The sequence below is a fragment of the Oncorhynchus clarkii genome, chromosome 2 (assembly GCF_045791955.1).
Source record: "Oncorhynchus clarkii lewisi isolate Uvic-CL-2024 chromosome 2, UVic_Ocla_1.0, whole genome shotgun sequence".
Lineage (NCBI taxonomy): Eukaryota > Metazoa > Chordata > Actinopteri > Salmoniformes > Salmonidae > Oncorhynchus > Oncorhynchus clarkii.
The window spans coordinates 35292829-35318243 of record NC_092148.1 but is presented as its reverse complement, the minus strand read 5'-3'; the positions used below and the strand labels follow the sequence as shown (position 1 = coordinate 35318243).

At 42.9% G+C, this 25415-nt stretch overlaps 1 protein-coding gene across 1 annotated transcript in view; it reads right to left on the bottom strand.

Annotated features, from left to right (window-relative positions):
• The window catches only part of LOC139367126 (NADP-dependent malic enzyme-like), a 150595-nt gene that overhangs the window by 32480 nt on the left and 92700 nt on the right, over positions 1-25415 (bottom strand). Inside the window, exons 4-5 of the mRNA XM_071105190.1 lie at positions 23844-23919; positions 11868-12029 (exon numbers count right to left, since the gene is read on the bottom strand). Coding sequence (XP_070961291.1) covers positions 11868-12029; positions 23844-23919 — 238 coding nt within the window. The remainder of the gene's footprint in view (positions 1-11867; positions 12030-23843; positions 23920-25415) is intronic.

The window sequence follows — 25415 nt, the reverse complement described above, 5'->3', positions numbered from 1 at the left end:
ACTTGTTAAATCCACTTCAAATCAGTGTAGATGAAGTGGAGGAGATAGGTTAAAGAATGATTTTTACACCTTGAGACAATTGAGATACGGATTGTGTATGTGTGCCATTCAGAGGGTGAATAAGCAAGACAAAAGATTTAAGTGCCTTCGAACGGAGTATGGTAGTAGGTGCCAGGCGCACCGGTTTGTGTCAAGATCTGCAACGCTGCTGGGTTTTACACACTCAAAGGTTTCCTGTGTGTATCAAGAATGATCCACTACCCAAAGGACAGCCAGCCAACGTGACACAACTGTGGAACGCATTGGGAGTCAACATGGGCCAGCATGTAGAACGTTTTTGACAATTGTACAGTCCATGCTCCAAGGAATTGAAGCTGTTGAGGGCAAAAGGAAGGGGGCGGGGGGGTGATGATACCACTGACCCTCACCAAACCAAAAGTTGTTGGCCGTATCACCCTTGTTGGTTTGAATTCCATTTTTGTTGCCACTTTTCACTCCTCACAAGGGCTATTATGGGGAAACAAAGTCAAGACTAACTGGTAATGCTTAGATCCCTAAATTACCTCATTGCCGTAGGTAACAGCTCAAATTAAACTTCTGGACAAAAATGTGGAAGTAGTTTGCTGAAGGTTATTGGTAGAATTAATCCACTCTCCCAAAACTGTTCATAGAAAATTGTTCCTTTGGTCAGAAAAGTGCGCCGGTTTTCTTTTTTTGTGTGCAAATACCACAGGTCAAACCTTATCGGCCTATCATACTCCTTTACTAGAGTTTCAAATGCCACTGCTGCTGGCTGGATTTTTATCAGGCCTGGTTTTTGGCTAAAAAACACCACACCCTTTCACCAAAGGTTGGATCAACAGAAAGGAGGAACCAGGATGATGGGAAAGGTGAAGTAAGGTTTGGTTACCATCCCCAAGTCCAGTTCACATCCCTCCCCATTCCTCATTGTGTTGCTCGGCGCAGCCCCGTAATACACACGGCTTCATTTACTGCCATTCCATCCTTGAAATATTTCGCTATAGTTAGTCCATTTTATTGCCATCCAAGCTGGCTTGTTATGAAAGTTGTTTCGGTGACGGCCAGATTGAGACAGAGAGAAAGAGGGATTGAGTAACTACGCTAGCACTGCAGCCCTTTGACTGAGGCCTGGGTTCAGAGGGCCCCTGTATGTGATTTATCACGCACACACTCTACATCAAAGCTTGGTCTACTCTACAAAGTGTCTCTTCTTCGCTGTGGTCAGCTAGTGTGTTTTATTGTGTGTTTTAATACTGTACTTCTTCTATGTCTTATCTATCTCTGGCGTGTCTGTAAAGAGAGCCACTTGGAGCCAGGTTTCTAAATCCGGGAGTGGGATGTCCTCCCTAGGATCCTGCCAGTCTTCTACGCCAATCCTGGCCCCCCTGTCTGCTCCATTGTCTGCTTCAGGGGAACATCCTCCTCAGTGAATTTAATAATTTTTTTTGTAATTGTCAAACATTTTAAAAGCTATCATTTTAAGATTCAACTATACAAAATATATCCATTTGTCTACCAAATAATTGCAAAAACGGTCTATAGTAGATGGGGTAGTCGGAGGACATCCTCCTCTGGTTACATTTACTTCAATACAAAACCTACAGTAGGGGGCTCATGGTTCTCACCCCCTTCCATAGACTTACACAGTAATTATGCCAACTTCTGGAGGATGTCCTCCAGCCTATCAGAGCTCTTGTAGCATGAACTGACATGTCCACCCAATCAAAGGATCAGAGAATTAATCTAGTACTGAAAGCATATGCTACAGCAACAGTAGCTAGCACTGCAGTGCACAAAATGTTGTGAGTAGTTGACTCCCTCCCTCCCATCAGCATTCAACACCATAGTACCCTCCAAGCTCCTCATTAAGCTTGAAGCCCTGGGTCTCCACCCTGCCCTGTGCGATTGGGTTCTGGACTACCTGACGGGCACAACCCATCACCGGGGGCAAACTACCTGCCCTCCAGTACACCTACAGCATCCGATGTCACAGGAAGGCCAAAAAGATCATTAAGGACATCAACTACCCGAGCCACTGCCTGTTCACCCCGCTACCATCCAGAAGGCGAGGTCAGTACTGGTACAGCAAAGCTGGGACTGAGACACTGGAAAATAGTTTCTATCTCAAGGCCATCAGACTGCTAAACAGACATCACAGACTCACAAATGCCAAATCATTGGCCACTAACAAATGGATCACTAGTCACTTTAAGGCCACTTTAATAATGATGTTTACATATCTTGCATTACTTATCCCATATGTATATACTGTATTTTATACCATCTATTGCATCTTGCCTATGCTGCGCGGTCATTGCTCATCCATATATTTATATCTACATATTCTTATTCCATCCCTTTACTTAGATTTGTGTGTATTAGGTAGTTGTTGTGGAATTGTTAGATTACTTGTTGATTTTGCTGCACTGTCGGAACTAGAAGCACAAGCATTTGCTACACTCAATAACATCTGCTAACCATGTGTATGTGACCAATACACTTCGATTTGATTGGCGAAAAGACAATAGTTTTGAACAAATTAATTTCTTAAAAGACGAAGGAGAAACAAGAGGTTGTTGTTTTTTTCACTTACTTAGCTAGGAAATGCAGCTAGCTAGTTTAGCCTATTCAAACACTCTGCTGAAACAGAGGGATGCTGTTAGCTAGGTGGCTATGACTATCCAACAACACTGGAACTCTTCAAAGTCAAGTTACGCTTCTGGTTTTACTAATTTATTGCCACCGGGGCCTGCCGGTGTTACTGCTAAACTGTTTACTGACTGTACACTGTAAGGTTACCGCATTATTGTAGCTGGTTTACTAACGTGTTAGTTCTATTAGCTATGTTAACTAGCTAATATGGTGACAATGATCTAGGCTGTGTGTAGCAGTTATGATATGGTTTGGCTTGGAAAGTTTTTTTTGCCTGGTCACATACAGCTGATGTGTTGTGCATTGAAGTCCACAAGTGAAGGGAAAATGTTAGGAGGAGAGCGCATAGATGCGAGAGGGAATACAACGTGGCTGCTATAAAAGTGAACTGTGTTTGTGTGAGATCAGGGGTGTATTAATTCTACCGATTCTGTTGAAAAACATTTCTTAAACGGTAGCAAACAGAGCGAAACAGGGCTAAACATACCTGAAATTGTCAAATAGAAAGTCATGTTTGCAACTGTTGGACTAATGATTACACCCTAGATCAGCTAGATGCAGGCAAGATTGTGCAAGGCAGTATTGAATGTGTCTGTCCATGTGTCACGGTGTCAAATTTTTCACTCGACCTGTGTGCACCTACGCTGTAAACTTTCATTCATTGGCTAGGTTTTAGCAACCTCATGATGGGTACAGGGAAAATTAGAGTATCATGTAGTAGCCTACACCTATCGATGCTACATTGAACTGGGTGAATGGAATATGAATGATAGTCATCCAATATGCTGTAATAGAAATAAGGCCATTCTCATGAAAAATCTGACTCCCTCATCTTAAAAACGGTACCGACTGCCACAGATCTGTTCAACTGAAGACGTCATGTCTTCAGTTGAACAGATCTGTGGCAGTCGGTACCATGGGTGCGCCCATGTGCAAGGGAATTCTGATCCCCCTGGGAAGAAGTGATCTGGAACAGTATCATGCCTCATCAAGACTGGAGCGTTTAGATTCCGTGGAGTCTGGGGGTGGGGGGGAGGGATTTAAGGGGGTGGTCTATTTGGACAGAGCTGGGACAGGCTCCGTGTCACAAATGGACAATGACACTGTCAATCAAAACAAGTATACCCATTAACAACTCCCAGAGTAACTTTAAAGCCCCTGACATTTTCAAAACCTTCCACCCCAGGCATTGACACAGGTCTCACCACTCACTAAAACAACATCCTCAACCATGTTCATAAAAGGTCCATGTATGACAACTCAATGATTGACTTTTACAAGACGCTAGATTACTTTCTCGTGTGCATACTGTATCCGAGGAAGGAGATACCGTATAAACAGCTCTGACAGAGTAATAATGAATGAGTTGAATCTCATGTATTGGCTCAGTTGACACAGCACTGAGGTGTTAAACTGTTTACTGACTGTACACTGTAAGGTTACCGCATTATTGTAGCTGGTTTACTAACGTGTTAGTTCTATTAGCTATGTTAACTAGCTAATATGGTGACAATGATCTAGGCTGTGTGTAGCAGTTATGATATGGTTTGGCTTGGAAAGTTTTTTTTGCCTGGTCACATACAGCTGATGTGTTGTGCATTGAAGTCCACAAGTGAAGGGAAAATGTTAGGAGGAGAGCGCATAGATGCGAGAGGGAATACAACGTGGCTGCTATAAAAGTGAACTGTGTTTGTGTGAGATCAGGGGTGTATTAATTCTACCGATTCTGTTGAAAAACATTTCTTAAACGGTAGCAAACAGAGCGAAACAGGGCTAAACATACCTGAAATTGTCAAATAGAAAGTCATGTTTGCAACTGTTGGACTAATGATTACACCCTAGATCAGCTAGATGCAGGCAAGATTGTGCAAGGCAGTATTGAATGTGTCTGTCCATGTGTCACGGTGTCAAATTTTTCACTCGACCTGTGTGCACCTACGCTGTAAACTTTCATTCATTGGCTAGGTTTTAGCAACCTCATGATGGGTACAGGGAAAATTAGAGTATCATGTAGTAGCCTACACCTATCGATGCTACATTGAACTGGGTGAATGGAATATGAATGATAGTCATCCAATATGCTGTAATAGAAATAAGGCCATTCTCATGAAAAATCTGACTCCCTCATCTTAAAAACGGTACCGACTGCCACAGATCTGTTCAACTGAAGACGTCATGTCTTCAGTTGAACAGATCTGTGGCAGTCGGTACCATGGGTGCGCCCATGTGCAAGGGAATTCTGATCCCCCTGGGAAGAAGTGATCTGGAACAGTATCATGCCTCATCAAGACTGGAGCGTTTAGATTCCGTGGAGTCTGGGGGTGGGGGGGAGGGATTTAAGGGGGTGGTCTATTTGGACAGAGCTGGGACAGGCTCCGTGTCACAAATGGACAATGACACTGTCAATCAAAACAAGTATACCCATTAACAACTCCCAGAGTAACTTTAAAGCCCCTGACATTTTCAAAACCTTCCACCCCAGGCATTGACACAGGTCTCACCACTCACTAAAACAACATCCTCAACCATGTTCATAAAAGGTCCATGTATGACAACTCAATGATTGACTTTTACAAGACGCTAGATTACTTTCTCGTGTGCATACTGTATCCGAGGAAGGAGATACCGTATAAACAGCTCTGACAGAGTAATAATGAATGAGTTGAATCTCATGTATTGGCTCAGTTGACACAGCACTGAGGTGTTAAACTGTTTACTGACTGTACACTGTAAGGTTACCGCATTATTGTAGCTGGTTTACTAACGTGTTAGTTCTATTAGCTATGTTAACTAGCTAATATGGTGACAATGATCTAGGCTGTGTGTAGCAGTTATGATATGGTTTGGCTTGGAAAGTTTTTTTTGCCTGGTCACATACAGCTGATGTGTTGTGCATTGAAGTCCACAAGTGAAGGGAAAATGTTAGGAGGAGAGCGCATAGATGCGAGAGGGAATACAACGTGGCTGCTATAAAAGTGAACTGTGTTTGTGTGAGATCAGGGGTGTATTAATTCTACCGATTCTGTTGAAAAACATTTCTTAAACGGTAGCAAACAGAGCGAAACAGGGCTAAACATACCTGAAATTGTCAAATAGAAAGTCATGTTTGCAACTGTTGGACTAATGATTACACCCTAGATCAGCTAGATGCAGGCAAGATTGTGCAAGGCAGTATTGAATGTGTCTGTCCATGTGTCACGGTGTCAAATTTTTCACTCGACCTGTGTGCACCTACGCTGTAAACTTTCATTCATTGGCTAGGTTTTAGCAACCTCATGATGGGTACAGGGAAAATTAGAGTATCATGTAGTAGCCTACACCTATCGATGCTACATTGAACTGGGTGAATGGAATATGAATGATAGTCATCCAATATGCTGTAATAGAAATAAGGCCATTCTCATGAAAAATCTGACTCCCTCATCTTAAAAACGGTACCGACTGCCACAGATCTGTTCAACTGAAGACGTCATGTCTTCAGTTGAACAGATCTGTGGCAGTCGGTACCATGGGTGCGCCCATGTGCAAGGGAATTCTGATCCCCCTGGGAAGAAGTGATCTGGAACAGTATCATGCCTCATCAAGACTGGAGCGTTTAGATTCCGTGGAGTCTGGGGGTGGGGGGGAGGGATTTAAGGGGGTGGTCTATTTGGACAGAGCTGGGACAGGCTCCGTGTCACAAATGGACAATGACACTGTCAATCAAAACAAGTATACCCATTAACAACTCCCAGAGTAACTTTAAAGCCCCTGACATTTTCAAAACCTTCCACCCCAGGCATTGACACAGGTCTCACCACTCACTAAAACAACATCCTCAACCATGTTCATAAAAGGTCCATGTATGACAACTCAATGATTGACTTTTACAAGACGCTAGATTACTTTCTCGTGTGCATACTGTATCCGAGGAAGGAGATACCGTATAAACAGCTCTGACAGAGTAATAATGAATGAGTTGAATCTCATGTATTGGCTCAGTTGACACAGCACTGAGGTGTTGAGACATGTCGACTTTCTCCCTGAGATACTCTTCTGTTGATCGCCTGAGCTGTTCTTTCTGCTTTCAGGTGGAACCGACCCTGTTCAAAAGCAACAGTCAGGGTCTGTTTAGGACAGAGAGGTAGGAGAGGGAGGGAAGAGTGGGGGATGAGGGAGCAGAGTGGGGGGGGGGCGATAGGGGCCTGTCTGAAGGGACGACCCCCTTTGGGTCCAGGAGAGCGCACCCAACACAAGACAAACAACACATTGTGTGGGATGACATCACCGGGGTCTCATTTCAGTGTGTGTGTTGTGACACAGAGGTTATACCAGGTAATATCAGTGAAAGAGAAAGGGATAGAAAGAGAGTGAGTGGGAGAGAGAAAGAGCGAGATGAGGGTCAACTTTCCCATAACACTCACTATTTAGTTTATTTCCCACAAGCCACATTTAGATTAATGGCCATTTAGAGAAAATAAAATGTATGTGTTGTATACTCACTCTACAGACCTGTTTACTGGGAGGGAAAACAACATGCAGACACAGAGACATGTCTTACTGATGAGTGTGAGTGTATATGTCTGTGTGTGGGAAATAGACAAAGGAGAGAGGAAAGAGAGAGAGATGTGCATCTGTTTTTGTGAGTACGTGCTTGTGCATGTGATGGGGTGTTAGAGAGCTGAATGATGCATCAGAAACAGTATGTGTGTTTGCGTGTGCTTTTGTGTGTGAGAGGGAAGAGAGAGCGAGAAGTCCACAGGTAGCAGGGCTGTGTAGGATTAGCGATGGTTTACACAAGAGATGATCCACTTCCCGCATTCCAGTGCACATAGAGAAGCGCACGCCTTCAAAGCGCCTTACACAGCACAGCACAGCACATCCCATGCTTCAGTCACATCCTATACAGGAGCTCTGCCATATCCCATCTATTTACTGTTCCCAAAACATTACCCCTTGCTTCATCACACTCTGGAATTACAGTGCAACACTACCACAGGGAGATCCAGGCTGAGTCTCACATAGCACCCTACAGTATTTTCTAATTCCTATATACTTTTGACCAGGTCCCATAGTGAACAGGGTGCCGTTTTGGACACAACCCCAGTCAAGGTCAAGACGTCGCATGCCTGACCTCAGTGCAGGAGTCCTCATACCTACCCAAGGTCAGAAATAAGCCTCATATTTTCAATTATTTACTGCCTACTTCCACCACTGTGTAGGGACTGGGGCACGGCATCAGGCATCAGACCAGCGTATCTGAGATAATATATTATGAGTCAAGCCAGAGGAACTCCATATGGCTTAAGACACACAGGCACTCCATTTATCCTATTACAACTCATTTGGCCTGTCATCTCTTTAGAATAATGGAAAAATGGAAAAGGTTGTGATGGCCAACTAGAGACTACAGTGCAAGGTCTTAGTTCTTGTGAGGTTGTGTAACACGTGCACGTGCACACGCATTCACACACAGAGACCTGTGTCTATGCATACATGGGTGCGCCCGTGCCTGAATGAGTGTGTGTGTGCCTGTAGTGATCCTGATGGAGTGCTTGGTGATGAGTGATCTGTGGTAATAGCTGGCACATGCTGCTTCCCGGGTGGCGAGGTGATTTTTAAGGTAAATGTGCTTGGCCTGTTGTAAACTCTGACAGATACTGAGCTGCTGCTGTGTGATATTATTTTGCAGCCCTACATCTGCAAACACTCTACATATTTGGAAAACAACAGGCAGAAACCTGGAACTTCTCTGAGTGTGAGGAAGAACACCTTTTTCACACATGAAGGTTACGGCCCATTCCAGCACTATGTGTGACTTGAAGATCTGCTCATTATTCTCAATAGTTGATTTTTATTTTATTGATTAACTTTCCAATTCAGTCCCTGCCACAGACACACATCACACAAAGGGAGAGTAGCATGAAATATGAGCACACATCACTAAATGCACACAGAGAATGCTGTTCATCGACTACAGCTCGGCATTTAACACCATAGTACCCTCCAAGCTCGTCATCAAGCTCGAGACCCTGGGTCTCGACCCCGCCCTGTGCAACTGGGTACTGGACTTCCTGACGGGCCGCCCGCAGGTAGTGAGGGTAGGCAACAACATCTCCACCCCGCTGATCCTCAACACTGGGGCCCCACAAGGGTGCGTTCTGAGCCCTCTCCTGTACTCCCTGTTCACCCACGACTGCGTGGCCACGCACGCCTCCAACTCAATCATCAAGTTTGCGGACGACACAACAGTGGTAGGCTTGATTACCAACAACGACGAGACGGCCTACAGGGAGGAGGTGAAGGCCCTCGGAGTGTGGTGTCAGGAAAATAACCTCACACTCAACGTCAACAAAACTAAGGAGATGATTGTAGACTTCAGGAAACAGCAGAGGGAACACCCCCCTATCCACATCGATGGAACAGTAGTGGAAAGGGTAGCAAGTTTTAAGTTCCTCGGCATACACATCACAGACAAACTGAATTGGTCCACCCACACAGACAGCATCGTGAAGAAGGCGCAGCAGCGCCTCTTCAACCTCAGGAGGCTGAAGAAATTCGGCTTGTCACCAAAAGCACTCACAAACTTCTACAGATGCACAATCGAGAGCATCCTGGCGGGCTGTATCACCGCCTGGTACGGCAACTGCTCCGCCCACAACCGTAAGGCTCTCCAGAGGGTAGTGAGGTCTGCACAACGCATCACCGGGGGCAAACTACCTGCCCTCCAGGACACCTACACCACCCGATGTTACAGGAGGGCCATAAAGATCATCAAGGACAACAACCACCCGAGCCACTGCCTGTTCACCTCGCTATCATCCAGAAGGCGAGGTCAGTACAGGTGCATCAAAGCTGGGACCGAGAGACTGAAAAACAGCTTCTATCTCAAGGCCATCAGACTGTTAAACAGCCACCACTAACATTGAGTGGCTGCTGCCAACACACTGACTCAACTCCAGCCACTTTAATAATGGGAATTGATGGGAAATTATGTAAAATATATTACTAGCCACTTTAAACAATGCTACCTAATATAATGTTTACATACCCTACATTATTAATCTCCTATGTATACGTATATACTGTACTCTATATCATCTACTGCATCTTTAAGTAATACATGTATCACTAGCCACTTTAACTATGCCACTTTGTTTACATACTCATCTCATATGTATATACTGTACTCGTACCATCTACTGTATCTTGCCTATGCCGCTCTGTACCATCACTCATTCATATATCTTTATGTACATATTCTTTATCCCCTTACACTTGTTTGTATAAGACAGTAGTTTTGGAATTGTTAGTTAGATTACTTGTTGGTTATTACTGCATTGTCGGAACTAGAAGCACAAGCATTTCGCTACACTCGCATTAACATCTGCTAACCATGTGTATGTGACAAATAAAATGTGATTTGATTTGATTTGACATATAATAAAATAAATACTCGATACACACACTTCCATGCATACAGGGATGAATAGAGGAACATAGAAAGTAGACAGACCAAGCCAAATCCAGGCATAGCAGAGAAACACATCTCAAACATGCACGCACACAGACAATACAGACACATACTCTTAGAGAAAAGGGTTCCAAAAGAGTTCTTCAGCTGTCCCCATAGGAAAACCCTTTTTGGTTCTGAAAAGGGTTCTTCAAAGGTATTCCCTATGGGGACAGCCGAAGAACCCTTTTAGGTTCTAGATAGCACTTTTTTTCCTAAGAGTGCAAACACAAACAAATATGGTTATAAACCCCTATTTGCTTCCATCCTCTGGCAGCAGCTACAGAGTGCATTGAGGACACAGACATAGTCTCTGAGGCAGCTAGTTAAAGTGGTGTTTTGATGCCTATAAATGTCTGGGAATAGTTGACAATCCCCCAAGCATTTCTAAACTGGACCTGTGACAGTCTCTTTCAAAATCTTTCAATAGAACAATAGAGTTCATGCATAGAAGTGTGTATGGAGCTATTAAAGGGATGGGGGCAGAAGGGCATGGTATTTACCTCTGCTATGAGGTAGAACAGAGTGGGAGAAACTGGCAGAGAGAGAAAACATACAACCTATACACCAAGATCCAATGCCACCTACGGTATTCATGCTGTAGTGTATTATCTTGTATAGGTTCTCTCATAGGCCTTTTGTGTGCGTTTTATGAATAAGGGGGATTTCTTCTGGGTCTCCGTGTGGTTTGATGAAGTGTGAATTGGCCAGCCGACATAAGAGAACATGGAGAGAGTTTGTGGAGACCATTCACACAGCGAATGCTACATCTGACAGAGATTGGGCTAGTCCCTCTGTTCAACTCTGCTTCCCGTCTCCTTATCTTTCCTTACCCCTTCCTTTACTTATCCCTCTTTTATACTGGTGTCCTCGTTTTGATGCCCATGGAGTACCTCTCGTTATTTCTCTCTATCTCCAGTGATTATTGTCAGTCGTTTACATCTTTGACCAGTCCTATACCCAGCCAACCGCAAATCCATCTCCCTCTTCTTTCCTCCCTCCCTCCCACCCATCTATCCTTCTTTCACAGGGATGTCTTATTTTATGTCTCATTCTCAGCATCATGTCTATCCTTGACCAGACCTACCCAACTAACCCCCCTTTATCCTCTCCCCAACTCTTATACTGAAACTAAGAGGCTTGGAGAGCAGGTCCTGGCTCAGCCAGGCAGCAGGCATATGGTAGCAGTGGCACACCCGTGGCCCAGCTCTGGATGATACACAGAGTTCAAATATAGCCGTGTACACAACATAGACTATTCTTAGTTTGCTCCTGTTTAACAGTGTGGCCACAGCACACGTGCCGCCCGGCCCAGAGTGAGGCTCCTCTTTCAGCTATAAAGAGGAGGGCCAGGCCATACATAGGACCAGTGGGACCAGCAGGAAAACCCAAACCAGAGGGCCTCTTTGAATACTGTTGACTGGCAGTGCTGGCGGGCTGGCAGGATGGATAGGTGCTTTTCTGTCTTGCATGGGTGAACAGTGGGGCTTTCCTCAGTTGTTTGGAAAATGTGGAGTTTGGAGACTGAGGGGCTTACCTGAATATAACGTATTGACTGGAGGGTGTTTTCTTAGCTGGCATATAATATGTTACGAAGTTGACCGTTTTCTTTGTTACGTAGTTGACGGGTGTCAAGTGTATCATCTTGTTTGCATGTTGCTATACATGTATTCCCTTGGTTGTTAGGTGTGTCTCTTCTTACCTCATTGTCTGTGCCCACATCCAGCATGACTGGCAGACACTGCTGGGGTGGCATGCCTCCACAGGCCGTGTAGAGTGCCAGCTTGCCCACAGGGATGCCCATGCCGTAGCAGCCCAGGTCCCCCAGGCCCAGGATCCTCTCTCCGTCTGTCACACACACCGCCTGTCAATCACATCACATCACACTTGTCAATCATACCTGTATATATATATATATATATGTCAAATCAAATACATTATCAGTCAGAGCAGACTGTCTATGGCTCTAGATAGAAGTCATTTTCTTTCGGCTTCCTGTTTGAAATGAACCAAATTAGCCAACATTTTTATCATAATATCAGGCAGGGAAAAATCAGGCAGTGAAAAAACATTAACCTGCAAATAAAGCAAGCATATTCATTAGTCAGTTTCAGTGAGTGTACATGATTAAACAGGAAATATTCACACTATGTTTCACCAATGACACGTCCTGTGTCTGTAAAATACATAAGTCAAACACGTTATCAGTCAGAGCAGAATATTAGTAACTCTAGACAAGGGTAGTCCCTAACCTCAAAGACTATCGTCAAGCAGTCAGTGAAAATACAGACAGTAACTTGCCAATACATCGATGTTCAGTAACAAATCATGGACATGATTTAACAGGATATATTCAAACTAGCTACTGTAACAGCATTGCTTCCATCACTCCATTCCCATACTACCCTTCCAAGCAAACCCCCCACCAATCCTGCTTCTCTACTCTCCATCTGCCCTGCAGGTCTGACCCGGTCCTGCTTCACACAACCTAACCATGCACTCTTATTAAACAGAAAACAACAAACGAATAGCCTGACGTTCTCAATGTGGAATTTACAAACTAACGATTGTGTAACACAACTTGATCACCAGGGGTGTTTTGGAAGAAAAAAAAATATTGTCCAGGAAATGTGTCTTTGGCTTCACAATAACTTGATTGACATTAAAACATCATCATGATGTGTGACCAACAACAAATATATAAAGACAATATGAACTGGGTGGTTCGAGCGCTGACTGATGATTGTCTGAAAGACGTGTTATATCAGACCGTATACCACGGGTCCATTTTCTTTTTTTTACTGCTCTAATTACATTGGTATTTAAGTGATAATGCCGGAGAAGTCGGTGTTTGGATGATATGGCATGGCTGTTATTAGGCCGGAGACTAAGAAGAGTGGCGGCAAACCGTGCCAATATATCCTCCAAACACCTGCTTTGGGGGCATTATCACTTTTATACAACGGGTTAGCAACATATTCAAATAATGATTGACATTTTTTCATTAAAAACATTATTTTGATGGATTTATATCTATGGTGACATTCTTATCCCTTGCTTGATAGCTAGCCAACTACGGCTAACTTACAGTCACGTCAAACAGTGCAGCCAGAATAACAGAAAACAGCTGCGTTTGTAATTGTTTAAGTTGTTTTCTAGTGACATTTATTTGGATACATCCATAACAATGAGCTAATATGATGCGCAATTTCACCTGGCATAGAAAATGTGCTCTCTCGCGTCAGGAAACTGTTGTTCAGAGGAGCTAGGCAACAACACAGGTAATACAATCACTTCAAACTGAAGTTGGAAAGACTGCAAATTAGCTGCATTTCGTTTCGTTCAGTCCTCAACTGGCAGCTTCATTAAATAGTATCCGCAAAACACCAGTCTGAACGTCAACAGTGAAGAGGCGACTCCGGGATGCTGGCCTTCTATGCAGAGTTCCTCTGTCCAGTGTCTGTGTTATTTTGCCCATCTTAATCTTTTCTTTTTATTGGCCAGTCTGAGATATGGCTTTTTCTTTGCAACTCTGCCTAGAAGGCCAGCATCCCGGAGTCGCCTCTTCACTGTTGATGCTTAGACTGGTGTTTTGCGGGTACTATTTAATGAAGCTGCCAGTTGAGGACTTGTGAGGTGTCTGTTTCTCAAACTAGACACTGATGTACTTGTCCTCTTGCTCAGTTGTGCATTCTGGTTAGAGCCAGTTTGCGCTGTCCTGTGAAGGGAGTAGTACACAGCGTTGTACGAGATCTTCAGTTTCTTGGCAATTTCTCACATGGAATAGCCTTCATTCCTCAGAACAAGAATAGACTGACAAGTTTCAGACGAAAGTTCTTTGTTTCTGGCCATTTTGAGCCTGTAATTGAAACCACAACTGCTGGTGCTCCAGATACTCAACTAGTCTAAAGAAGGACAGTTGTATTGCTTCTTTAAATCAGGACATCAGTTTTCAGCTGTGCTAACATAATTGCAAAAGGGTTTTCTAATGCTCAATTAGCCTTTTAAAATTATAAACTTGGATTAGCTAACACAATGTGCCATTGGAACACAGGAGTGATGGTTGCTGATAATGGGCTTCTGTTCACCTATGTAGATATTCTATAAAATAAAAAAAGCAGTTTCCAGCTACAATAGTCATTTACAACATTAACAATGTCTACACTGTATTTCTGATCAATTTGATGTTATTTTGAATGGACAAAAAATGTTTTCTTTCAAAAACGAGGACATTTCTAAGTGACCCCAAACTTTTGAACGGTAGTGTATATACCCATAATAATGATGCTGATTCATGATTTCGACTGGCTGAGAAAAGCTGCCTGCCTGCCTGTCTCTCTCATCCCAACTCCTGACCCCTACACATTCATTATTATGGGATAGCTGGAGATCAAATTTCAATATTGAAACAATGTTGCAAATGTCAGAGAGACAAATACCATGATATTGTTTGAGGAGAGTGCACAACAACAAAACACTTATCACGGCAACTGGTTTGATACATTCACCTCTGAAGGTAAATAATGTACTTAATAATGTACTTATTCAGTAATTTTGCTTTGATTTGTCCCCCCCCCCACATCTAAATGTGTGAAGGTTAGTGTATTTTCTGTAGTGAAGCTAATTGTCCATCATTTATGACATTCATGGGAGTGTGTAAACTTACATTTTGTATTACCATATCATTTTTGTATGATCTCTATAGTTATGTACTTGAAAATGTATTAATTGACCAATTCGGCACATTGGGGCAGACGTGATACAACATTTTGAACAGTAATGCAATTATTCATTGAATCAGTCTAAAATGTTGTACATACATTGCTACCATCTAGTGGCCAAAATCTAAATTGCCCCTGGCCTCCTAAGTGATATAATGGCCTTTCTTTTGCATTTCAAAGATGGGGGGGGGGGGGGAAGAAAACTCATGTTTTTTTTTACCAGATGTGTTATATTCTCCTACATTAATTTTCCACAAACTTCAAAGTGTTTCCTTTCAAATGGTATCCATAATATGCATATTCTTGCTTCAGGTCCTGAGCTACAGGCAGTTAGATTTGGGTATGTCATTTGATTTCCAGATTTTAAGAAAAACAATTTTCAAAATGATTGTTGAGAAAAGTATGGTGCAACCCATTGGGTATCTCATCGCACACTCATATGCCATGTCTTGAAATATGCAGATATACGGATTAAAAGTACATTTGCATTGTAAAACAGCCAACTTTCTATCTCCGCTCATAACTTTGGACTTTATAACACTCACAGAAGGCATGAATTATTGAGTCATTGTTAATTTTACACTTAAGGCATGACTGCCATTGTGCTGTCGAATTGGTGAATTTTGTCTATTGTATAATAATTCTATACATTAGTTTATACTGGATTAAGCATTCATTTTCATGAACTGTAATTTCGTTAGTTATGTTCGAACGCTCCCTCCATTTTGTGCCAACTTTGTTCCAATAGTTTATTGTTATGATATTGTTTGTTGGATAGACTCTGTGCAAGGTTTTGTATATTTTACCTCTCATATGTTTTTCCTTTTCTGACTCAAGTAAGATTCCCTCAACATTACTCTTATGTCTAAAAGATTTCAGATCGTTTTTGAAAATGTTTACGGTCGTGGCCAAAAGTTGAGAATGACACAAATATTAATTTTCACAGAGTGTGCTGCCTCAGTTTGGATGATGGCAATTTGCATATACTCCAAATCAAATCAAATCAAATCCAGAATCAAATCCAGAATGCATATACTCCAGAATGTTATGAAGAGTGATCAGATGAATTGCAATTAATTGCAAAGTCCCTCTTTGCCATGCAAATTAACTGAATCCCCCAAAAACATTCCCACTGCATTTCAGCCCTTCCACAAAAAGGACCAGCTGACATCATGTCAGGGATTCTCTCGTTAACACAGGTGTGAGTGTTGACGTAGACATGGATGGAGATCACTTTGTCATGCTGATTGAGTTCGAATAACAGACTGGAAGCTTCAAAAGGAGGGTGGTTACCTCAAAGGAAACATGTGTCGTCATCATTGCTTTGCACAAAAAGGGCTTCACGGGCAAGGATATTGCTGCCAGTAAGATTGCACCTAAATCAACCATTTATCGGATCATCAAGAACTTCAAGGAGAGTGGTTAAATTATTATGAAGAAGGCTTCAGGGCGCCCAAGAAAGTCCAGCAAGCGTCAGGACCGTTTCCTAAAGTTGATTCAGCTGCGGGATCGGGGCACCACCAGTACAGAGCTTGCTCAGGAATGGCAGCAGGCAGGTGTGAGTGCATCTGCACGCACAGTGAGGCGAAGACTTTTGGAGGATGGCCTGGTGTCAAGAGCAGCAAAGAAGCCACTTCTCTCCAGGAAAAACATCAGGGACAGACTGATATTCTGCAAAAGGTACAGGGATTGTACTGCTGAGGACTGGGGTAAAGTCATTTTCTCTGATGAATCCCCTTTCCAATTGTTTGGGGCATCCGGAAAAGAGCTTGTCCGGAGAAGACAAGGTGAGCGCTACCATCAGTCCTGTGTCATGCCAACAGTAAAGCATCCTGAGACCATTCATGTGTGGGGTTGCTTCTCATCCAAGGCAGTGGGCTCACTCACAATTTTGCCTAAGAACACATCCATGAATAAAGAATGGTACCAACACATCCTCAGAGAGCAACTACTCCCAACCATCCAGGAACAGTTTGGTGACGAACAATGCCTTTTCCAGCATGATGGAGCACCTTGGCATAAGGCAAAAGTGATAACAAAGTGGCTCTGGGAACAAAATATAGATATTTTGTGTCCATGGCCAGGAAACTCCCCAGAACTTAATCCCATTGAAAACTTGTGGTCAATCCTCAAGAGGCGGGTGGAAAAACAAAACCCCACAAATTCTGACAAACTCCACGCATTGATTATGCAAGAATGGGCTGCCATGAGTCAGGAAGTGGCCCAGAAGTTAATTGACAGCAGGCCAGGGCGGAATGCAGAGGTCTTGAAAAAGACATTGTTGACCCAACACTGCAAATATTGACTCTTTGCATCAACTTCATGTAATTGTCAATAAAAGCCTTTGGCACTTTTGAAATGTACATTGGTCAGTCCAAAATGGCTTTTTAATTCTGTCATGAAAATAATTGTATTTTCTATTACCAAGTAATTTACGATTTCTATGCCTTTAGTTTTCCATGTGGGACAATTTATCGGTGAATTCTGAAAAGCTATCCAAGGATTGTTCCATAGGGGTGTGTTTTTTAATGGAGGGATTTTAATTATTGTAGAATCCATTTCATTTTCTTTCATATAGATGAAGAAAACGTTTGTATTTAATCCATTTTAGAATAAGGCTGTAACATAAGAAAATGTGGAAAAAGTCAAGGGGTCTGAATACTTTCTGAATGCTCTGTATGTCGCAGGTAAAAGCCTTGATATATGATATAATTCCAGGTCTTGAAGGTTAAACCACCTTCAGACTTAGAATAAAAACAAAAGTTTTACATCTCCCTATGAGCTTTATTTGCCCATATAAAGTCGTATGACTGGATACTTTTTTAAAGAATGTCTTCGCTGGGGTAACTGGTATTACCAAAAATAAATATAGAAACTTTGGGAGCTATTCTAAAGAGGTTTATTCTACCTGTACGATTCATGGGAAGATTATAATTAAAAGGAACATCTGCTTTCATGTTGTCGAGTAAAGCGACAAGCAATAAGGCCAGAGGAGGTGTGGCCAATCTACCACAGCCAAGTGCTGTTCTTAAGCACGACGGAATGCTGAGTGCCTGCACAAGCCCTTAGCTGCGGTATATTGGCCATATACCTCAAACCCCAGAGGTGTCTTATTGCTATTTTATACAACGGATGGGTCTAATCCTGGATGCAATGGAAGACAATGGAAGAGGACAATGGTAGAGGTTTTATGACAATGGAAAAATCTAAACCATGTATATTTAAATATTGAAAAGATGTGGGTGACAGGGAAAAACAGATTAGTGCAATTTGAGGCAATATTTATTTTATTGAACCTGTATTTAACTAGGCAAGTCAGTTTTACAATGATGGAGATGCGGTGGGAACATGTGGGTCTGGGCAGGTGTGATGACATTAATGTTTTGTCTGTGTTTATATGTTTATGTTTATATGTTTATGTTTGAAAAAATGTAATACATTTAAAAAATCATCATGATCATCATGAACAATATGTTCGATCCCAAAACCCAACATGCATGAGTGTATTTCCATGATTAGTCTATGACGCAGGCAATCTGGCACTATACTTTTACAACCTTGTTCCACACTGGTTCCACAGCACCCTGACACCACCTCAGGGGATGATGTCATCCACCTAATCACATTTTTAATGCCTAATGAACACATGATTAGGGGTTTATGACATTCTAACAGCAAAACCACTTATTATTTTTGGGATAAACGTCATTAATAGTCCCATACATTGGGGCTTACTGATTTATTTCTGGATTTGTAGCTTTTATTATTGGAACTATGTAAGTAGGGCATCGGATCGTGATGAATAGTTTTATATGAGGTCCTGTGAGCTCAGGGATTCAGAGGGAAATGCCATAGTGTTGACAGCTGTGAGCAGGTGGTAGAGCGGCTAGAGTCTGCAGCAGGCATATCTTTACATGCCAGGAATACCTGGACGACTTGTCATACTGAATCTACAGTTGAAGTCAAAAGTTGACATACACTTAGGTTGGAATCATTAAAACTCGTTTTTCAACCACTCCACAAATTTCTAAATCGGTTAGAACATCTACTTTGTGCATTACACAAGTCATTTTTCCAACAATTGTTTACAGACATATTATTTCACTTATAATTAATTGTATCACAATGCCAATGGGCCAAAAGTTTACACACACTAAGTTGACTGTGCCTTTAAACAGATTGGAAAATTCCAGAAAAGGATGTCATGGCTTTAGAAGCTTCTGATAGGCTAATTGACATCATTTGAGTCAATTGGAGGTGTACCTGTGGATGTAACTCAGTGCCTCTTTGCTTGACATCATGGGAAAATCAAAAGAAATAAGCCAAGACCTCAGAAAAAAAATGGTAGACCTCCACAAGTCTGGTTCATCCTTGGGAGCAATTTCCAAACGCTTGAAGGTACCACATTCATCTGTACAAACAACAGTATGCAAGTATAAACACCATGGGACGAAATAGCCGTCATACCGCTCAGGAAGGAGACGCATTCTCCTAGAGATGAACAGACTTGTGTAAATCAATCCCAGAACAACAGCAGAGGACCTTGTTTCATCCAGCATCTTCACGGGTACAAAAGTACCTATATCCACAGTAAAACGAGTCCTATTTCAACATAACCTGAAAGGCCGCTCAGCAAGGAAGAAGCCACTGCTCCAAAACCGCCATAAAAAAGCCAGACTACGGTTTGAAACTGCACATGGGGACAAGACGTACTTTTTGGAGAAACGTCCTCTGGTCTGATGAAACAAAAATAGAACGGACCATCGTTATGTTTGGAGGGAAAAGGGGGTAGGCTTGCAAGCTGAAGAACACCATCCCAACCGTGAAGCACGGGGGTGGCAGCATCATGTTGTGGGGGTGCTTTGCTGCAGGAGACCCTGGTGCACATCACAAAATAGACGGCATCATGAGGACAGAAAATTATGTGGATATATTGAAGCAACTCAAGACATCAGTCAGGAAGTTAAAGCTTGGTCACAAATGAGTCATCCAAATGGACAATGACCTCAAGCATACTTCCAAAGTTGTGGCAAAAAGGCTTAAGGACAACAAAGTCAAGGTATTGGAGTGGCCATCACAAAGCCCTGACCTCAATCCTATAGAAAATGTGTGTGCAGAACTGAAAAAGCATGTGCGAGCAAGGCCTACAAACCTGACTCAGTTACACCAGCTTTGTCAGGAGGAATGGGCCAAAATTCCCCCAACTTATTGTGGGAAGCTTGTGGAAGGCTACCCGAAACGTTTGACCCAAGTTAAACAATTTAAAGGCAATGCTACCAAATACTAATTGAGTGTATGTAAACTTCTGACCCATTGGAAATGTGATGAATGGAATTAAAGCTGAAATAAAACATTCTCTCTCTTCAAATAAAGTGGTGATCCTAACTGACCTAAGACAGGGAATTGTTTACTTGGATTAAATGTCAGGAATTGTGAAAATTCGGAGTTTACATGTATTTGGCGTATGTGTATGTATGTAGGTGTATGTAAACGTCCGACTTCAACTGTACATGACAAGAGCATGACTTGATATGCCTGAAGCCTGATGAAGACCTAAAGGTCGAAATGTTGTTGTAAATAAATATCTGGGAGCGTGAGCAGCAGTGCGAGGCATTTTCCTTTCTGTTTTCCATGAGTTTGCCTGCAACTCCAGCACCTGCGGAAAGTACCTGGATGTGTGTATGTTCTTTAGCTTTTGTACAAGATCATGACTTATCAGAGGATATTAGAGCTCAGTTGGTTGAAATGTCCTCAAACAGGCCAGAACCCATCGACATCAATGCATGATTTACGAGAACGTTGGAGTTACACTATACAGAGCCTTCGGAAAGTACTCAGACCCCTGGACTTTTCCCACATTTTGTTACGTTACAGCCCTATTCTAAAATTGATTACAAAATCATGTTTTTATAAAAAAATAATAAACAGAAATATCATATTTACATAATTATTCAGACCCTTTACTCAGTACTTTGTTGAAGCACCTTTGGCAGCGATTGCAGCATTGAGTCGTCTTGGGTACGATGCTTCAAGCTTGGCACACCTGTATTTGGGGAGTTTCTCCCATTCTTCTTTGCAGATACTCAAGCTCTGTTGGATGGGGAGTGTGGCTGCACAGCTTTTTTCATGTCTCTCCAAAGATGTTCGATGTTCAAGTCTGGGCTTTGGCTGAGTCACTCAAGGACATTCAGAGACTGTCCCGAAGCCACTCCTGCGTTGTCTTGGCTGTGTGTTTAGGGTTGTTGTCCTATTGGAAGGTGAACCTTCACCCCAGTCTGAGATCAAGGATCTCTCTGTACTTTGCGCCATTCATCTTTCCCTAGATCCTGACTAGTCTCCCAGTCCCTGCCGCTGAAAAAACATCCCCGCAGCATGATAATGTCACCACCATGCTTCAATGTAGGGTTGGTGCCAGTTTCTTCCAGACGTGACGCTTGGCATTCAGGCCAAAGAGTTTAATCTTGGTATCATCAGACCAAAGAGTTTCTCATGGTCTGGGAGTCCATTAGGTGGCTTTTGGCAAACTCCAAGCGGGCTATCATTTCCCTTTTACTGAGAAGTGGCTTCTGCCTAGCACTCTACCATAAAGGCCTGATTGGTGGGGTGCTGCAGAGATGCTTGTCATTTTGGAAGGTTCTCCCATCTCCACAGAGGAACTCTACAGCTCTGTCAGAGTGACCATCAGGTTCTTGGTCACCCCTCTGACCAAGGCCCTTCTCCCCCGATTGCTCAGTTCGGCCAGGCGGCCAGCTCTAGGAAGAGTCTTGTTGGTACCAAAAATCTCCCATTTAAGAATGATGGAGGCCACTTTGTTCTTGGGGAAATTCCTTCCTGTAGATATTTTTTGGTACCCTTCCCCAGATCTGTACCTCGACACAATCCTGTCTCGGAGCTCTACGGACAATTTCTTCGACCTCATGGCTTTTTTCTCTCTGACATGCACCGTCAACTGTGGGACCTTATATAGACAGGTGTGTGTATTTCCAAATCATGTCCAATCAATTGAATTTACCACAGGTGGACAATCAAGTTGTAGAAACATCAAGGATTTCAATGGAAACAGGATGCACCTGATCTCATTTTCAAGTCTCCTAGTAAAGGGGCTGAATACTTATGTAAATAAGGTATATTTTTATACATTGGCAAAATTTCCAAAACCTGTTCTTGCTTGGTCATTATGGGTATTGTGTGTAGATTGCTGAGAATTTGTATTTATTTTATCCATTTTAGAATAAGGCTGTAACGTAAAAAAAATGCTTAAAATTTGTGGATTCAGCTATTTCAGGCACACCCGTTATTGAGGTGTATAAAATCAATCACACAGCCATGCAATCTTGATAGACAAAACATTGGCAGTAGAATGGGCTTACTGAAGAGCTACGACTTTCAACGTGGCACCGTCATATGATGCCATCTTTCCAAAAAGTCAGTTCATCAAATAACTGCCCTCCTAGAGCTACCTCGGTCAAATTAAGTGCCGTTATTGTGAAGTGGAAATATCTAGGGGTAACAATGGCTCAGCCAAGATGTGGTAGGCCACATAAGCATACAGAATGGGACCGCTGAGTGCTGAAGCGCGTAGAACCTACAAATCGTCTGGTTGCACCACTCACTACCGAGTTCCAAACTGCCTCTGGAAGCAACGTCAGCACAAGAACTGTTCATCGGGAGATTCACAAAATGGGTTTCCATGGCCAATCAGCAGCACACAAGCCTAAATCACCATGTGCAATGCCAAGCGTTGGCTGGAGTGGTGTAAAGGTCGATGCCATTGGACTCTGGAGCAGTGGAAACGAGTTCTCTGGAGTGATGAATCAGGCTTCACCATCTGGCAGTCTGACAGATTAATCTGGGTTTGGCGGATGTCAGGAGAACACTACCTGCCTCAATGCATAGTGGCAACTGTAAAGTTTGGTGGAAGAGGAATAATGGTCTGACGCTGTTTTTCCATGGTTCGGGCTAGGCCCCTTAATTCCAGTGAAGGGAAATCTTAACGTTACAGCATATAATGACATTCTAGACGATTCTGTGCTTCCAGCTTTGTGGCAACAGTTTGTGGAAGGCCCTTTCCTGTTTCAGCATGACAATGCGCCATGCACAAAGCGAGGTCCATACATAAATGGTTTGTCAAGATTGGTGTGGAATAACTTGACTGGCCTGAACACAGCCCTGACCTCAACCCCATCGAACACATTTGTGATGAATTGGAAATACGACTGCGAGCCAGGCCTGATCGCCCAACATCAGTGCCCGACCTCACTAATGCTCTTGTGGCTGAATGGAAGCAAGTCCCCACAGCAATGTTCCAACATGTAGTGGAAAGCCTTCCCAGAAGAGTAGAGGTTGTTATAGCAGCAAAAGGGGGACCAACTCCATATTAATGCCCATGATTTTTGGAATAAGATGTTCGATGAGCAGGTGTCCACATACTTTTGGTCATGTAGTGTACATGTGCTTTTCAGTGGCGGCAGGTGGGAGAACCTATAGGAGGATGGGCTATTGGAATGTCATCAAACATATGGAAACCACATGTCCTCCTATAGCTCCTCCCACCAGCCTCCACTGGTGCCTACCCCCAGTTATCCCACTGTCCATACAGAGGCCCCTTAGTTCCAGGAATGCTAACCCATGACTTCTAAGCCAGGGCTGCCCAACACCCTCCTGAAGAGCTTGCAGAGCAGAATTTCACTCCAACCCTGATTTAACACACCTGATTCTACTAATTGGTAGTTCACCAGGACCTTGCTTTGCTGGATCAGGTGTGTAATTTACAACAGGCCTGGAGCAAAACCCTGCATACCCAATAGCAATACCTGCCTTATTCCATCAGACTGAAGAACTAGGCCTAACAGTGTAAAGGGCATAGCACCCCTAATAAAGAGATATGGTGCCATTTCAGACAACCTATTTCCGCATTATATAGGGAAAGGCCATTTCAGGTTTGACCATAGACTTACGCGTATGTCCTTCTCTGGCCAGCTCTGGAGCACGGTGGAGATGTGAGTGAGGTCATGGATGGTGATAAAAAGCCCCCTGGAACAGATCAGAGATCAGATGAGTTATAATGAGTGAGACTAGATGAACTGTTTACAGTACCTTTCACATTGCATATCGATTACCAGCATAAGGAAATGCTGTAATTTTGCTCAGTACGGAGAAAAAAACATTGTCTTTGCATTCAGTTTCAAATTGTTCTTTGATACCTGAATGGAAGCTTGAAATTAACTTTATCATTCGCAAGGAGATTCCTGCAAAAATATTATTTGAAGTTGCTTTTTGAAGTTTCAATCCAATTTTTCTGCCCTTTTCCCCCCTACTTGTGTTGTAATATCCCAGAGCAGATGCCACCTGGAAAATGGATAGCTGGGCCAGGGACCCCTCTAGTGCTCCTCTGTTCCAGGAAAAGCTAGATAGATACGCTTAGTCTGTGTGCGTGTGTGTACGCCCACAGGGTGGGAGGTCCAGCCCAGAAGGGTTTCAGCTCGGCCCAACAAAGCCATCTGCCCATGATGTGGAGGCACTATCCTCTCCATATGTGCCAGTAACAACAAAAAATATCTATATTGTAAAATCTGCTCATAAACTAAAAACACAGGTCGAAGCTGGAAAGCGAGAAGGAAAATGTGAAGCAGCAAACAGCCCAAAGCCTGTTAAAAAAGAACCAGAACACAAAAAGGGTTGGAAAGAAGAAAAGAGAGACATAAACGTGTCACATACAGTGCCTTGCGAAAGTATTCGGCCCCCTTGAACTTTGCGACCTTTTGCCACATTTCAGGCTTCAAACATAAAGATATAAAACTGTATTTTTTTGTGAAGAATCAACAACAAGTGGGACACAATCATGAAGTGGAACGACATTTATTGGATATTTCAAACTTTTTTAACAATTCAAAAACTGAAAAATTGGGCGTGCAAAATTATTCAGCCCCTTTACTTTCAGTGCAGCAAACTCTCTCCAGAAGTTCAGTGAGGATCTCTGAATGATCCAATGTTGACCTAAATGACTAATGATGATAAATACAATCCACCTGTGTGTAATCAAGTCTCCGTATAAATGCACCTGCACTGTGATAGTCTCAGAGGTCCGTTAAAAGCGCAGAGAGCATAATGAAGAACAAGGAACACACCAGGCAGGTCCGAGATACTGTTGTGAAGAAGTTTAAAGCCGGATTTGGATACAAAAAGATTTCCCAAGCTTTAAACATCCCAAGGAGCACTGTGCAAGCAATAATATTGAAATGGAAGGAGTATCAGACCACTGCAAATCTACCAAGACCTGGCCGTCCCTCTAAACTTTCAGCTCATACAAGGAGAAGACTGATCAGAGATGCAGCCAAGAGGCCCATGATCACTCTGGATGAACTGCAGAGATCTACAGATGAGGTGGGAGACTCTGTCCATAGGACAACAATCAGTCGTATATTGCACAAATCTGGCCTTTATGGAAGAGTGGCAAGAAGAAAGCCATTTCTTAAAGATATCCATAAAAAGTGTTGTTTAAAGTTTGCCACAAGCCACCTGGGAGACAC